The sequence below is a fragment of the Thalassophryne amazonica genome, chromosome 7, assembly GCF_902500255.1.
Source record: "Thalassophryne amazonica chromosome 7, fThaAma1.1, whole genome shotgun sequence".
NCBI classification, from domain to species: Eukaryota; Metazoa; Chordata; class Actinopteri; order Batrachoidiformes; family Batrachoididae; genus Thalassophryne; species Thalassophryne amazonica.
Window position 1 is genome coordinate 86,069,891 of NC_047109.1, and position 17,913 is coordinate 86,087,803.

A 17,913-nucleotide genomic window follows, 5' to 3' on the forward strand; every position below is an offset into this window, starting at 1 on the left:
AATTTTTTAAAGTTATTTCAACTTAAGCAGAGAAGTCATGTGGCAGTGATACAGTTATTGCTAAACTGAAATAACTTAAAAAAAAATCTCAGCAAATTGTTGCATCAATTTTTATAGTTGAGACAGCAGTTCCTTTTTTAAGAGTGTTTAGCCATGGACTTTCCCCGTTTGGACAGACTTTAGCCAATTCTAAAATGGGAGGGTACACTCATATAAAACTAACACAAGACTGAAAAATCAGTCAGTTGAGACAGTAATTACTGACAGACATATGCACTCAAGAGGCAGACGGGTGATTTATTGACACTTTGGAGAAGATCCCAGAAGATTTTTGATTACTTTTTTGTTCTTTGATCATTGTACTTTGTCAGATCTTCCTTGAATTTGGATCCATTGCTCAGTATTAGTTCAGTACAGGTGTCTACCACTGACAGATAGCCTGGCAGAGCACTTTATCCTCTCAAACCACAGGAGATTCTCTTCATTGTTTGTGTCACTCTGTGGCAGCAGCAGCTGACACACTGAGCAGCATGTCAAATGAGATGAAGCTGGAGAACATGTCTCTTCACCCTCTCGGCACAGCAGCTGCCCCTGAGCAGGAGCTGATGTGTATCTTTGGAACAGGGGATCTAGGTCGTGTTCTCGGCCAGCGTCTGCTCCACTGTGGCTACAGGGTTGTATATGGAAGCCGCAGACCTCACAGCTGTGGCCCGCTGCCTCAGGGAGCTCAGGTACAACACACTGCACTGCCATTAAAAAAAGTTACTGATTAGATGTTAATAACTGTAGTCAGCAACTTAATCTCTTATGAATGACAAAAATAAGTTTTTTTTTCAGTGCCATTAATTTTTTGATTACTTTTGGATTGCAGCAGCAAGGCTGCCACAAGCAGTTAAAGGGCATGATTCCAAACCAGAAGTTGTCAGTTAAAGACTTCATATTATTAGTAAACAGAGCGTGTTGCGGTCTTAACTTATGTAACGTCTGGGTCTTTTAGTGAAGCTTAGGGCTAGTAGTCGGTGATCACCTTTTTCTTGTTGCTTAATGTTGACAACTTATTCCTTATTTGTTGTCTTTCTGCCGCCTGATTCTGTTATTTTCTCTATTTGAGGTGCGGCTCCATCCAGAGTTGGAAGTGGGTGTCTTCTTCTTCTGCAAGCCACCCATCCTGTACACCAGCATGGACTCCCAAAATTTCCTGAATATTTGTATTGTCAAGTGTGTCGGTAGCATGGCCCAAGCAGAGGGTCACCCCTTTGAGTCTGGTCTGCTTGAGGTTTCTTCCTCAAATCATCAGAGGGAGTTTTTCCTTACCACTGTTGCCTGTGTGCTTGCTGTAGTTGGTAAGGTTAGACCTTACTTGTGTGAAGCATCTTGAGACAGCTTTGTTGTGATTTGGTGCGATATAAATGAAATAAATTGAATTAAATTAAATTGAAATTGAAAAACCACCCTGTGCTCCATTTTCCAAGTACATCTGGAGTTGTGTCAAGAAGGGTGTCCTGCGTCAAACTCGTGCTAGATCATTATGAGGATCTGTATTGGTTCTGCTGTGGTGACCCCAAACAAAATAGGAAAAACCAAAAGGAATAAGTAAAGGCAAGAATCAATAGCTGATACATAACCTGACTTTTACTGAGGTAATAAAACAGAGAAATTGTGCAAAATCAAGGTAGTAGTCCTAAAAGGGGTCCGTAGCTTACATAAAAAAGGCAACTGGGAAATTCATTAAGACTGAAACTAGTCTACCTGTTCAACCACCTAACATGCTATCGAGCCAGCATTAACAAATCAACTAACTAGCATTTGTAAACTAGCAAACATGCCATTTGGAGACAAAACTGTTACTGTCTAAAATAACTGTACAACCAAGAACAACGAGTGTTGCAATAAATCAACCAACTTCAACTTAATGGATAACTGAATTATGTTACTGGTTAACATGAGCTAGTGCTCTTAAACAGTTAGGCTACAGGTTAACAGTTTCTGTAATTTGTCTCTGTAGCATGGCCCAAGCAGATGGTCACCCCTTTGAGTCTGGTCTGCTTGAGGTTTCTTCCTCAGAGGTAGTTTTTCCTTACCAAAGCTGCTCTGGGGGTGAGTAAGGTTAGTCTTTACTTGTGTGATGTGCCTTGATGCAACTCTGTTGTGATTTGGCACTATATAAATGAAAATAAATTGAAATTGAAATTAGCATCAGTTAGCTAGCATTTGAATGGCTAAAACACTGAATTTATGTAGGCTTTAGTTATTACATGGCTGGATTTAGCAGCATATATTTACTCAAATTCATTATAGTTTCCTTTGATGTTGATGAGATGTTCTTCCCTTTAACCTTTGTGAAAATAGGTGCTCAGAATTTTATTTTGCAAGTGCTACACTCCCAACATTGATATATAGATGTGTTCTTTTGGACATCAGACTGATTTGCCAGGTAGACTGGAGATTTGAGGGGTTTTGTAATGTCCTTTATAGCAGGAAAAAAAATTCTTATTTGACAGTAAATATAACCTTGTATGTGTTCAGATTATGTATTGTTTTATTTTGTGACTGTACTGAAGTAAATTACAAGAAGCCAGGGATTTGTAGTACTAGCGCTGAACTCCTTCAGGCGGGTAAATTTCCTGTTCTCCCAGGCTTTGGAAACAGTCTTTGTTTCAATCTGGGAAACAGATTTCATCCCTACTGGCTGCCAGAAAAGACGTGTTGTCCCTCTCTGGAATGGAAAAGAGTGATCATCTGGATGGCAACAACTACAGGGGAGTTACATTACTCTTTGTGCTAAGAAAGGTTCTTGCAAGGGTTATCTTGACATGATTCACTCCCAGTTACACCCAAGAAGTCAATCACTGACTGCATTCTAGCTCTGCAAGTATCATTGAATGCATGCATGAATATCAGCAATGCTTCTACACAGCCTTTATTGATTTTTTTTATTGTGTATTTGCAAAGGATTTGATTCAATTGATTGGGCTGCACTGTGGAACATTTTGGGAATTCATAGGATCCTAAGTAAGCTGCAGGACATCATAGTTGGCCTATACACAGATACTGCAATTGGTGTGCAGAGTGGTGGCGGAAATGTCTAACCTCTTTCATGGGAATTTTCATATTTTTTTCAGAGATGTTCTCTGGTTCCTACTCTGTTCAATTCTTGCATGGATTGGTTGGTAGGTAGGGTTGTACATGCATTTGTCAGGGAGGAAAGCTTTACTGACCCTGGGTTTGCAGATGATACTATAATAATTATGAATCAATGGATGCCCTGATTGCAACATTTGGGAAACTGAGTGAAGAGTCAGAGTGTCTGGATTTGAGATTGTCCTCAATCAGGACTGAGAAGCATGTCTTTCAAATACTTCATGGATTCAACCACCAGAAGTACGCCTGTATGAGGTGACAGAGATGATCTTATCTTAGCAGTAATGTTCATGTCTCAGTGTCTGGGAATACTCCAGCTTACAGGTGCTTCTGTGTTGAGGACCTCAGGAACTGGAAAAATTGCCCATGTTTCACCTAGCTGGCAAATAGACAGCTGTGTTAGGGAGGTGGAGATAGACTGGTTGTCTGAATGGGTGGTTATGATTATTGTTGTGTTGTGTTCTGTATTGTAAACCTTGTTGGTAGCATGGCCCAAGCAGTGGATCACCCCTTTGAGCTTGGTCTGCTTGAGGTTTCTTCCTCAGTATCATCAGATGGAGTTTTTCCTTACCACTGCCACCTGTGTGCTTGCTCTAGGGGTTGATAAGGTTAGACCTTACTTGCGTGAAGTGCCTTGAGGCAGCTTTGCTGTGATTTGAAGCAATATAAACTAAATAATTTGATTTGAGTTGTGGTTGCCATCCAGGACTTGAGCTGATTCCATAGTGCAGTAGCTCCAGGAAGGTACATCACTAGTGCCTGCTGGCAGACCTGCTGCAATGAAGTCCTTTACCTTTGTGAAGATTCTCAACACAAAAAAATGCCACATGTAGTCTCTTCTTCAGGTTAGGTAGTGGTCATGGTAAAGGCTACAGTAAGTCAATATTATGTGCTCCAAACTAACAAGAACAAATTTTGTGTATGTGTGTATGCAGGTGATGAGCCATGCCTCAGCAGCACAGTCAGCCAGTCTGGTCTTTATTTGCCTTCACAGACAACACTATGAGTTTCTGGAGCCTCTGGCACCTGTACTCAAGGGGAAGGTATTGTGTTGCACATTCAGCTGCTTTAGATAACACAGCCGTTAGCTTATTTCTAACCTTTCATCCACTCCACTGATCTCATTGATTGGAAGGTGCTGGTGGACGTCAGCAACAACCGTAAGAAGAATCTATATCCAGAGACGAATGCTGAGTATCTGCAGAGGTAAGTGAAAAATCGGGCATTAATATAATTACCTGGAATATCCAGTCATCCACAACCATGTGCTTTGAATTATGCCTCCTACACTAACAGGTGGCATGCAAACTGAAACAAATGTTTGTTGTTCAGGCTGACTCCTGAAGCTTATGTGGTGAAGGGGTTCAACACCTTGTCTGCCTGGGCCTTACAGAATGGACCCTGCGATGCCAGTAGACAGGTACAGAATGCATCTGACAGGTCGTTTTCATCACCGTTATGCTGCCACAGGTTGTCGGTTTGGCCCTCGTATGAATCAACAAGACTTTGGTTTCACGAGGGGCTACATCAATGAGGCGATGTTGTTTTACCTCAAAGACGGTTCTGAATGTCTTCACATGATGTTTGAGTGGTCCTGTGCATCACTTCACATCTTATTTCTTCAAATCTTTTTGTTTTTCCTGCAGTTATTCCATTTCTGTTGGATCTATCTGCTGCACCATATTGCCAGTAACATTTTTGTGTTTCTTTGATTGATACTGTAGCTTTGTGTGTTTTCATGGTAATTATTTTAGCTACTTCTTATGGTTGTATTGAAGCAGCTCATTTAAATGATGGAAAAGTCTGGTTGTTTCTGGCTGCAGATGAAGCTTTTCAGATGAAAGAAGCAGCCTGGTAATTTTTTTTTCCTTTACCACCAACCGCCAGTGACACTGATGGAAACTTTCCAAATTAAATTTTTAAGATTGTGGCTCCAGTGGTAGTCAAACAGCCTTTTAAATCTCTGAAAATTAAAAGTACCCAGTTTCCTGATTACTGATATTTCCTTTTGGAATGACACTATCGAATAATCGACTGCTTGTAGAATTCTACCTTCCCTGGAGTTCAAACAGTCAGTGCATGAATAAAATTAATTTATTATCTTAAGTATGAATACAGTGTATTCTCTATCCAGCACAAGGAATCCTGTAATCTGGACTAATCGATCCAGACAATAGCTGTGTTTAGCAGAGCGGGTTCTTGAGGATTAAGTACTGAGCAAGCCATACTGATAGGTGAAGGAAACTTGGTACGAGCAATGAGACAGCACATTTTATTCAATTAAAATATTATCAGAACCCTTGGTACAAAATGACTGGACACAAATGCTAAGCTCGGACTCTGACGGGATTCTGTTAAAGAGTTTTACTGGGTCACAAAACTGGGTTCAGTACACAAGGAGGCAGTCCAAAAACAGCAGCAGTATCAAAGACATAAGGCTAAGGCGTGGTCCGAAAAACAGGCAGGCAATAAAAAAACACAGCAAGGAAAACAGGTCGAGAAATACACAAGAACAAGGGGCTATGAAACAAAGGCGTAAAGCACAACGATCTGGCAGGGAAGTGAGAGAAAAGAGATGCTTAAGTTCAAGGTGTGATGAGCAGGTAATAGGAAACAGGAAAGATCCAGAACAGGGCATGGAAAACAGAAGGAGAACCGCCCACCACCAAGCACCCAAGTGACAGACAAGAGAAAGCAATAAAACAAAGACTAAAGTCCTGGTCATATAGCACTTAATGAAAGGGCAATGAAGCCCAAACGAAACAAGAAATCTGGACTTTCGTTGATGCTCACTGGCGTCATTTAACCTTGGCGCAGCTTTGTTCCTGCAGCTGGCGTTTTGTCAGGATTTTTAAACTGTTGAAAATTTTGAATGAATGCCACAGAAAACCTCAATTTGGCTGTATTTTGTTTTGCTGTAGTTCTTGACAGTATTCAAATTCAAATTTACTAATTTATATAGCACCAATTCTTGATGAGATGCTTCACACCTTGTGAAGCACCTTTTGCTTAGTTTTTGTAATGTTAGCATTTAGTTCGCAGAAGCCGGTTTGTGAGTGTTTTTGTGGAGGAGCTGCAGCTCCTCCTCCAGGGAGCTGGTGTGTGCAGTGCTGCTGCATGTGATGTGGCGACTGCTGCTGCAGTCATGCCATGGTGCTGGCTGGCCAGGAAGAATTTGTCGGCCTCCTCCGCCAGCACACAACAGTCCGCGATCGCACGCACGAGGAGAGACTTGCTGCACAAAAGTCCGGCCGGAGTGGCAGCATTCTGTCCATGAACTCTGAAGGGCTTGCTATTGGTGCTGCTGGTGCTTTCAGTGTCTGACAGTTCAAAAGTTTTGAGGAAGTGATCGTTGATCACTGTGTATTTGTTAGCAGCAAGGGGCTTTCTAGGAGCGCCATCAGCAGCCCTCAGCGCCCAACACGGTGTAATAATATTTCCTGTCATCTGGGGTGATCTGTCAGAGCGAACTATGCCTCTGTTTGTGGAAACCAGGTGGGAGTTTACAGAAGTGTGACTTTGAGCATCAAGTGTGGAAAAACTTCCAGCAGCAGCGGACATTCGCGTGTGAACAGCTTTGATCCACAGAGGTGTGACATATGAAAACAGAAAACCCAGTGTGATCAGTTGTGTGGTTAGTGTGGTGGTGTTTTTTGTAAAAATTAGGTGTTTTATGAATGTTGAGCATGCGCTTCAGTTTTTTTTAATTGGAGCAAGATGGAGTGTGCAGCATGCCATATCACCCCAATAGAGTGCTTCGCTCTCAGACTGCAGGCTTACTTGTAGTTCCTAGGGTTTGTAAGAGTAGAATGGGAGGCAGAGCCTTCAGCTTTCAGGCTCCTCTCCTGTGGAACCAGCTCCCAATTCAGATCAGGGAGACAGACACCCTCTCTACTTTTAAGATTAGGCTTAAAACTTTCCTTTTTGCTAAAGCTTATAGTTAGGGTTGGATCAGGTGACCCTGAACCATCCCTTAGTTATGCTGCTATAGACGTAGACTGCTGGGGGGTTCCCATGATGCACTGTTTCTTTCTCTTTTTGCTCTGTATGCACCACTCTGCATTTAATCATTAGTGATCGATCTCTGCTCCCCTCCACAGCATGTCTTTTTCCTGGTTCTCTCCCTCAGCCCCAACCAGTCCCAGCAGAAGACTGCCCCTCCCTGAGCCTGGTTCTGCTGGAGGTTTCTTCCTGTTAAAAGGGAGTTTTTCCTTCCCACTGTAGCCAAGTGCTTGCTCACAGGGGGTCGTTTTGACCGTTGGGGTTTTACATAATTATTGTATGGCCTTGCCTTACAATATAAAGCGCCTTGGGGCAACTGTTTGTTGTGATTTGGCGCTATATAAAAAAAATTGATTGATTGATTGATCAGAGTCTGAACCAGACAGTGAGGATTCTGACAATGAAGGAGATGATCCCTCTTTTGTTCTGGACAAGGAACCAGAGCAGATGGATCCACTGACATGCACACAGATCTCCATAGTGGGTCGGATCACATGCTTCTGTTTGCAGCTGAGCTCCGTCCCAGCGCAGAATCCTGGAACGCAGAGATGCAGACACACACTACTCCAGCAGTGGCTCCAGATGTGTTTTGTTTAAAGCGTGGAGATCAATGTTAGCTTCAGTTTCGTTTTGTTTCTCTTTCGTCCCTTTTGCGCTTTGGATTCGCAGGCTATTCAGTGATAAAGCTCATTCGTCCTCCTTTTCTCAACAATTTGTGACTTTTTTTACTTTTTTCCCTTCAATCAGGAATCATCATATGCCGTGTGACTGGGCCATAAGCAGATAAATAACAGACAACATCACATTAATACATAATGAAATCACAACCCTGAGAAATATTTTTGCCTTGTCTGCTAAAATCCACCTCTCTGTCCATGATTGCATACTTCTGTGGAAATTATGCCGTATGTTAAGAACAGCTGGTGGTATGGACCTGGTGTCATATGTTTTCCAAGATACAAGTTTCAATAGGATCTGATGGAACACTTTGTGACAAATTGAAGCATTAACATGGTAACGGCCAAAAAACAAAATTAAGATCATATCTAAGGGTCCACTGAGGATACTGAGTGGATCCTAAGCTTAAATTGTGCAGTGACCTTTGTTACAAATAAACCAGTTGTCTTGAAAATTACCTAAAAAAAAACCTGTTTTGACCTTTGACCCCCAATTAAACCACCCTTCATTGTCTCTCATTCACCTCTAAGACAGCAGCTCTTGAGCTTAAATTACATAGTGATCCAAAATCATATGAAGTATATTTAAATGTCGACTGAGGTCTGAGTGCATATTTTCATCTGAAATTACTCAGCGATTCCAAAGGCCCTATCTTACACCTAGTGTGAAGCAGCACGCAGTGTCTTTGCTAGTTTCCACTCGATACCATTCTCATTTTCACTCTTTCGATCATGATTGCACAGATGCTCATTTTGTGCACCCGTTGCTGTATGGATCTTAAAAGGTGCACTGGTATCACGAGGCAGCAACATAGGCCATCAAATACCTGGTGTGAAGTTGAGGGCAGTGTCACCTAGTGCAATATTCAGATATACTACACAGGTGGGGTCACAATACGCATGTGATCTTTTATCTCATCCTTCACTTAGACAAGAAAACAGATATTAGGTTTAAATTTCTCAGAGAACCAAATGTTTGATTTGTCCTAACTTACGTGTATTTATGGCTATAACTATGCCACCATTTCCAGGGTTGGGAGGGTTACTTTAAAAACGTATTCCAATACAGTTACTAGTTACCTGTTGAAAAATGTAGTCAGTAATGTAATCCAAGTACCATAATATTAAAGTAATGTCATTTGATTACTTTCAATTACTTCTGGATTACTCCAATATCAAATATGCTAATACAGACAAAAGAAACTAAATAGAAATAGTCTTGACTACATAGTACAGTTTATTAAGCAAAAATAAAGCTGTTTCTTTTACATGGCATGCTCTGTTTTACTTCACATTATGAATTAAGAGCACCACAATATTGTTTTAAACACACCCAGTGTTCACCTGCTAAAGTTTAAACAAAAAAATGGCAAACAAATGAAAGATAATGAAAACTCAGGTGGCGTGCGGATGAATTTTATAATTAAAAGTGGCTTGCAGAACAACAACAAAAAAATTCTGCTACTTGTTCAGTAAACATAAAATTATCTTACTTTAGTCTTTCACATAGCATTCACACCATGTTTAACATATCAGTCCACTTATTGAACTTTCAAAATAAGAACAGCAGCATAATAAAAACCATTAAGTAAATACTGTCAGTAAGGAGGCGTGGTCGCCATTTTAATTCCGGGTAAGTTAGTGATTTGCGTGCATAGAAGTTCAAGAAACAGGTGGAATATGCCGGAAAGCTGCGCATGTTGGCACAGCCACAAACGGAGGAACAAGGGAGACAATATTTCCTTCCATAAGTAAGTGGGTTTGGATCTTCTTGTCACTTTGTCCGTGATATTTGTATGATAAACAGCTGTATGTTTCCTGCCGTACCTGTGTCGCCCGATGACACGGACCATTAACTCTTCACTTATGTCTAGTTGATATTTTCCACTGCTAGACCAATGTCTAGTTAAAATACTTGTCGTTAGTGATTAAAATTGTTCGACAAGACTGGTAATTTTTTTTTTTAATTTGCACCTTAAAATACCCGCACTGTGCGGCTCACAGTCACACCCACACATAGAGATGTGGACCCACACCACTGACTTCATGAATGAAACTCGGTCAATAAAGGATAATTGTGTAAAAATATAATATATATATATATAAGGGTGATTCTTAGACTACGGGCACTTTTATGTCCCTTGATCATATTTTATGAAAAAAAGAAAAAAGGGGAAATTTCACACTTTTATAGTTAATTTTACAATGAAAGTGTTTTAAGAAATTTGTCCTAGTAGTCTATGATGACTTTTTCACATTTTTTCAGCATCATTATATGCAAATATTGCCGTCTTGTGCTTGTCCCACACCCAGACTTATGATCTTCAATGATGAAAATGAATAGTAAAAAGTTTTTTCTAATGTTTTAAAAATATCTCAGAATAAAATATCACTAAAATAATCAAAACATAATTGGAGTATTCAATGTCATACAACTGTTGTGATTTTTTTAAACGAAATGTAGTTGTCCCACACTATTGCCGTAATTTCCACCACAACAATAATGTCCCTTTAAAAAGTTTGTATGAAAGATTGTGTGGGTAGTTTCTATGGAGATAAACAGTGACATCAGAGCACATGTATATAGCGCCAAATCACAACAAACAGTTGCCCCAAGGCGCTTTATATTGTAAGGCAATGGTGTGGTGGAAATTACATTTACAAGGCCAATAGTGCCCATAGTTAAAGAATCACCCATAAATGTATTGTAATGGTTTTAGGAGCCGCGCTGCGTTGAACACAGCAGCAGCAGCATAATGCCTCAGTTCAGCAGGTTGAACAGCGCAGATCCGTGTAACTTTCAACACTAATATTTGGGAATGTGTGTGTGTCAGAGTATGTTTAATACTTTCCTGACATAATTTAATGTAATTTAATTTTACTGACTTGATATCCAGGTCAAAATGGCAATTTAACACGTATTTTGCGAGTATTTGTCTGAGTGTGTTCAGTCGCGGATCTCCATTGAAAATGCATTAACATCCGGGTACTTCATCAATATTTTGCCGGTTAGGAGACGTCATGTCGCTGTCCATGAAGGGATGTTTTCGTTTCAAAGAAAAAAAAAAATTATATACAGATAATATCATAAAATGCATTAAAACTGTAATCCTGCGAACTAATCCCCATTTTTACTAAATATACCTGTAATCTGAATGTCTTTTTTTCTGTAACTGGAGCGGAATACAGTTACCTTTTTTGTATCCTAATTACGTAACGCTGTTACATGTATTCTGTTACTCCCCAAGCCTGACCATTTCTTTTTGGACACAGTAAAAACTGCCTGTTTGTATTCAGCTTGTATCTGAGCTAATTCATACATGCACTGTATCGCTACAGTACAAGCATGTGAAGGTTCTCTGATGTGTTCAATGCACATTCTGTTGAACAATTACAAATAATAATTTATTTCAGAATGGAAAGGGTTTCAGTCAAAATTATGTTTCTTTATTTTGAAGTTTCAATCTAAGAAAATTTTGGTAAAATAAGTTAACTCTGATAAGTCATGTCTTGGCTAACAATGTGATATATTCTTGAATCAGTTAGTCCCTCTGAGACAGAGGCTTCCCATAAGGTGCTCCGCTTTTTCACTGTGTTGCAAAACTGAAGCATATGTTGGTTTTTGTCTTTCATTTTGATCTGATTTTGGATTACGTTCCCAGAGGACATTAAAACCACACAGGAATGTGTGTGTGTGTCGTGGGGGAATATATTTGTACTTTTGGATGTGATGCTGTATGAAGGCAGCATCACGTTTGGCAAGCTTTTATGTTTATTTATACCTGATCGTCCCAACTAAATTGTAGTATTTTACATGGAAGGTGCAGCAGTACCTGATCTGTCTCAGTTTTTTGAAACTACAGTATGTAAGATTAAGGGGTGTTTCTAAAAAAGATGTGGAACATATCCATTCATTAGTGTATGTACTATGCATGTATTGACAACAATCAATTTGTTTTCATAGGGTGGAATGAGCCCTTTATGGGTGCAAGTCCCCTCATAGAGGCCACCATGTTGCACCACCATATTGATGCAAAGCACAGAGGCAGGGGCAGATCTACATTTCTTAGGAAGGTGGAGGGGCATGCTCTCCACCCCCCCAGGAAATTTTGAAATTAAGAGTGCATTTTTCTGCTATCACAAGCAATTCAAACATGTATTTTGGGCATTTGGAACAGTTAATTGCTACAACCCCTGGCAAAAATTATGGAATCACCGGCCTCGGAGGATGTTTAATTTTGTAGAAAAAAGCAGATCATACACATGACACAAAACTAAAGTCATTTCAAATGGCAACTTTCTGGCTTTAAGAAACACTATAAGAAATCAAGAAAAAAAGATTGTGGCAGTCAGTAACGGTTACTTTTTTAGACCAAGCAGAGGAAAAAAATATGGACTCCCTCAATTCTGGGGAAAAAATTATGGAATCACCCTGTAAATTTTCATTCCCAAAACTAACACCTGCATCATATCAGATCTGCTCATTAGTCTGCATCTAAAAGGAGTGATCACACCTTGGAGAGCTGTTGCACCAAGTGGACTGACATGAATCATGGCTCCAACATGAGAGATGTCAGTTGAAACAAAGGAGAGGATTATCAAACTCTTAAAAGAGAGTAAATCATCATGCAATGTTGCAAAAGATGTTGGTTGTTCACAGTCAGCTGTGTCTAAACTCAGGACCAAATACAAAAAACATGGGAGGGTTGTTAAAGGCAAACATACTGGTAGACCAAGGAAGACATCAAAGCGTCAAGACAGAAAACTTAAAGCAATATGTCTCAAAAATCCAAAAATGCACAACAAAACAAATGAAGAACGAATGGGAGGAAACTGGAGTCAACGTCTATGACTGAACTGTAAGAAACCGCCTAAAGGAAATGGGATTTATATACAGAAAAGCTAAACGAAAGCCATCATTAACACCTAAACAGAATAAACAAGGTTACAATGGGCTAAGGAAAAGCAATCGTGGACTGTGGATGACTGGATGAAAGTGATATTCAGTGATGAATCTCAAATCTGCATTGGGCAAGGTGATGATGCTGGAACTTTTGTTTGGTGCCGTTCCAATGAGATTTATAAAGATGATTGCCTGAAGAGAACATCTAAATTTCCACAGTCATTGATGATATGGGGCTGCATGTCAGGTAAAGGCACTGGGGAGATGGCTGTCATTACATCATCAATAAATGCACAAGTTTACGTTGATATTTTGGACAATTGAAAGGATGTTTGGGGATGATGAAATCATTTTTCAAGATGATAATGCATCTTGCCATAGAGCAAAAACTGTGAAAACGTTCCTTGCAAAAAGACACATAGGATCAATGTCATGGCATAGGGTCAATGTCAACGAGCAGATCTGATTTGATGCAGGTTTTAGTTTGGGGGATGGAAATTTACAGGGTGATTCCATAATTTATTCCTCAGAATTGAGTGATTCCATATTTTTTTCCTCTGCTTGGTCTAAAAAAGTAACCGTTACTGACTGTCACAATCTTTTTTCTTGATTTCTTATAGTGTTTCTTAAAGCCAGAAAGTTGCCATTTGAAATGACTTTAGTTTTGTGTCATGTCTGTGATCTGCTTTTTTTCCACAAAATTAAACAACTGAATGAACATCCTTCGAGGCCGGTGATTCCATAATTTTTGCCAGGGGTTGTATAATTTTATTAGCAAGTTGAAATGGTTCCAACCAAAGATTGTCTAAAATACCAACACTACCTCCAGGTGGACAACGGGAAGAGTGACACTCCTCTTGTGAGTCAGGACTGTGTTTACTTGGTTTTGTGTTTGACAGGAATTGTTTTCTGAGTGGCACAAATAATTTGTGTGGTATCATTGTTTTGTATCATTGTTTGGTAAATAGTTGAACAAAAATGCCTGAATCATTTCCTGCAATTTATTGTAAGTAGTTGTATATAAGTTTGTTGTTTGCTACATTGGTGCATATGTTTTTGAAATTTACAATTTATATTTGCATTCTATGTTATGAAAATGGTTTGTTAAACATGTTTGTGGTTTTCACAGTAAAAAAAAAACTTTTTTCTATTCAGATTTTATGTATTTGTGAGAATTTAGGTTCACTGTGTTAATACAAGTGGGAGCAAGTCACCATCAAGTTACTCTCAAGCCATGAATCAGCAAGATCCAAGTCAAGTCTCAAGTCATAATGACCAACTGTTTGACAGCTAACTTGAGACTTGACTTGGGACTTGCAGATTGATGACTTGAGAATGACTTGACAGTGACTTACTCCCACCTCTAGTTAATACAGTATGTCAGAATGAAAGAAAAACTAAAGTCACGCAGGTGAGGTTGTGCTAAAAAATGACGCCAAACAATGCTAAGTAAACAGTTTTTTAAGGAAAAGTACGAAGGTAAAAAGCAAAAGTAGTTAAAAATAGCTAATTATGAATTATACCCTGGACCCCAGAGGGTTAAGCTTTTGGCTGGCAAGTTGTAACATAGCCATTTAATTTTTGTCACAGATCAAGGAGGGAGGGGGTTAACCCCCTAAATGCCCCCCGTCATAGATTTGCCAGTACGATGGGATGCACATTTGCATTTTGCAGTGAGACTGGAAGACTGAAGGAAAAACAAAAGGAATCATGTGGTTGCTGTTTGCTTTTGCAGAATAACTTTTCCCATCATTTTGTGAAATGGCGCATCATACATGTACGTAGCTTATCACAAGAGAAGGCCAGGGAGCATGAACCCTGTCACCTAAACAAACAAAAACTTGAGAAGAAACAACGCAATTGTTTGAGGCTGCAGAAATGTAATCTAACCTCACCACTATATGCCAGTAAATCATACACACTGTCGCTTTCTCATTCTGCAGAGTCATACAGTATACTTTATGAGCTTTTCCTGTGCTTTAAAACAATAAAAAAGTTGGATGTGTTTATGTTGCAGGTATACCTGTGTGGAAACAGTGGTGCGGCAAAGCATGCAGTATCAGATGTGGCCACCAGGCTGGGCTTCAGTGTTGTGGATCGAGGTTCTCTGACAGCAGCTGGAGAGTTGGAGGATTTGACCCTGCAGTTTTTCCCAGAGTGGAGGCTGCCGCTGCACCTGGCTGTTTGCCTCTGTGCCTTTTTCTTCTTCTACACTCTCACTAGAGATGTTATCTATGCCTATGTTGTGCAGAAAAAAGACACCTCCTTCAGAATCATGGTGTCACTGGCAAACCAGGTAGATAACGACCTTCTTGTTTTGGGTATCCTGTGTTTGTACCTCTATGATGTCACAATCATTTGTATTTATCTGATGTCTGCTGTCCTCGTGGTAATCCTCGCACTAATCTGGGCTCTGTTTTCTCCACTTCTTTCAGGTGTTTCCCATTGTGTCTCTGATCATGTTGGCTCTGTGCTACCTGCCTGGGATTTTAGCTGCCTTCTTCCAGCTGTACAGAGGAACTAAATACAGGTAAGTAATCCGTTCTTGATGCATTCATTATCTGGGCCTGTCACTTCAAATATATTTTCTCACACAAGTGTTGGGATGTGTGTTCCAGGCGCTTTCCCGACTGGTTGGATCGTTGGATGTTGTGCAGGAAGCAGCTGGGACTGTTGGCACTCGGCTTTGCGTTTCTACATGTGCTCTACACTCTCATCATTCCCATACGGTATGCAACAGGCCTAACATCCTCTTATGTTCATTTAATTCCAGCTCTGAACTGTGGAATACATTTTAAATATGACATCTTACAGTAATATGATTAAACCCTTGATATTTTGTCCCTTTATGTCAGTATAAATTTTACACAGGGTCACATCAAATAATCAAAGTAGGTACTATAAAAGTGTACTTACTGTAAACACATTATTTAGCCTTTCACAAGTTAATATAGGTAACGAGCACAGATTGTATATATGCTGGAAAAGCCTTGGTGACATCACCCATAAGTTTTCTGAAGAGTGGTTCTGAAGCTCATATACACTTACTGTGACTCCCTGCCAACCAGCAAATGTGTCGACAGGTGGAAGTGGGCGGGCAAGACCTACTTGACTCGGTGTTGCCGACCGAATGGCCCCCCCCTAAAAATCGGGCAAGACCTACTTGACTCGGTGTTGCCGACCGAACGGCCCCCCCCTAAAAATCGGTTCGAACTACCTTCACTGTGCATGCATTATTTCTGAGCGTCGGCAGCCATTCACCCATAGACACCTTTACGGTGTCAAATCTCGCGCGTAAATACGTTCTCACTGGGGAGACCGAGATTTCGTTGTCAGTGTAAACAAGCATTTGCAGCAACTTGTTTGCAACATTGCATCATTATGGTGGTGAGTTCAACCAAAATATGTATTTAGGTGTCTAACTAAGATAATCGTGAGTCTTTAATGTGAGTTTTATATAAAAAAAAAGTGTGTTGCTGTTAGGGTTGTGAAATAGGTTCTTTTCGGGTATCCTTAAGAAATGATTTGATCCATTGGCATCAATTACCTTTTTGTTTAACGATTCCCTTATCGGTCCTTCAGAGTGGCTGTTGTTTTTGGGGGTGTTTGTCAGGAAAATGATCATTTCTCTACATTGATTACAGACCCTGCAGCGGGTCTGTAATCAACCGTTTCTGCAGCGCGGCTTTGCTTTGAACCTTGAACCAATGAAGCAGTGCTTTGATTTTCGATCTGCTGCTTCGTTGGTCCTTTGTTTTATTTCTCTTTATCTTAATTTTTCCCTACTAAAACCCTAAAGAGCATATGTCTGTGAGTAATATTTACCCTTTTATGTTAAACCGAGCTGTTATGGTCTTCTGAAACAGTTGCTAGATGTATTTTCTAACTTAAAAACGGGACCGAAGCTAACACGTTAGCATGCCTGTGGCATTTTCAATGTTAAAGTTAGCATTAAGATGAGCCATTATCAAGCCTCCCTCCCTAGCGCACAAAGGATTCTGGGATACTCTAAAACTGTGAATTATCGCCTTGTTTCTGCATCAGACTGCACTCCAGTCATCATCCATCTCAGCCACAGATATCTGAAGCTTTTGTACAACAATCATTTCCACATAAAGTCTGCATTAGTTCATAATAAAAGACGGGGGACTGATCAGAGCACCACAGCAGCACATCTGAGACGGACGTGCTGCAGCGCCTAAGTTATTTTGGAGCGTCAGTAGCGAAATGAGATTTAAGAGGTATTAATTCATCATCTGATGGTTAATAATCACATTATTCCCTTTGATCTCTTTGGGTGTAGAGAGTCGGACTGATTTTTAGAGGGGACTGTTCGGTCGGCGACACCGGACGGGATGAATGAAGCTGGAACATCATGCCACTCTCTCAGTTACCAAACAAGTATACTAAGGCCAACTAGCTTTGGTTTGGGTGTTTGATTAATACATACAGTATGTTTATGGATTACGGCAGCGGTTTTCATAATGGGTGCTTTGGGTGCAGATATTAAAATGTATGATGTTGTTCAGGGTTTTGTATAGAAGAACGTTCGATGAAAACACACACAGACAGATGGAATGCAATTCTTTATCCTCCCTCTGGGATGCAGGATATTATCAGGGAGGATAATACATGGATTTGACTATAGACACCAGATGGTTAATGCACTTGTTTCTCAAGCAGAACGTTCCTGGTTCAAGACCTCCACTGCTCATTCTTTATGTAATGTAGAGTTGCATGGGGAAGGGCATCTGGTGTAAAACTTGTGCCAAATCAGTATTCAGATTTGTGTCAGATCCGCTGTGGTGATCACAAGTGAAAGAAGGGAGAAGCCGAAAGAACTTGCATGCATAATAGATTGAATTTAATCCTTGTGCTTTTGCCCAAAATATACATGGTGTCTGTTTTGTGCCAAAACAGTACAGTCTCAAACCCAACTCATCACATTATGATGTAAATGGTTTATTTTGACTGAAGGACAATATGTGACCAGTCACGTAGCCCCGTTACTTCACTTATGGGAAGCACTAGTTTTAACCATAATATTAACCATAACCATAACCAAAACATAGATGAATGTTCCCTGATGTGAAGCAGATAGTTCTGTGCACTTTCAGAATGAAATAACACAGCTGTTAAAAATACGTCTACCCACTCATCACCAAATGATGCGACAAGAACTCGTCACAT

The 17,913-nt window shown here is 40.1% G+C and overlaps 1 protein-coding gene across 2 annotated transcripts in view; it reads left to right on the top strand.

Moving 5' to 3' along the window:
* The first annotated feature begins 229 nt into the window (after positions 1-229).
* Positions 230-17,913, top strand: part of steap4 (STEAP family member 4) — a 30,086-nt gene continuing 12,402 nt past the window's right edge. Inside the window, exons 1-8 of one of the 2 annotated variants that reach the window (XM_034174923.1) lie at positions 230-417; positions 508-731; positions 4,077-4,184; positions 4,277-4,347; positions 4,474-4,561; positions 14,741-15,019; positions 15,159-15,253; positions 15,342-15,452. In XM_034174923.1, coding sequence (XP_034030814.1) covers positions 531-731; positions 4,077-4,184; positions 4,277-4,347; positions 4,474-4,561; positions 14,741-15,019; positions 15,159-15,253; positions 15,342-15,452 — 953 coding nt within the window. In that variant the 5' untranslated portion in view covers positions 230-417; positions 508-530. The remainder of the gene's footprint in view (positions 418-507; positions 732-4,076; positions 4,185-4,276; positions 4,348-4,473; positions 4,562-14,740; positions 15,020-15,158; positions 15,254-15,341; positions 15,453-17,913) is intronic. The other variant, XM_034174924.1, reaches the window with a different exon arrangement.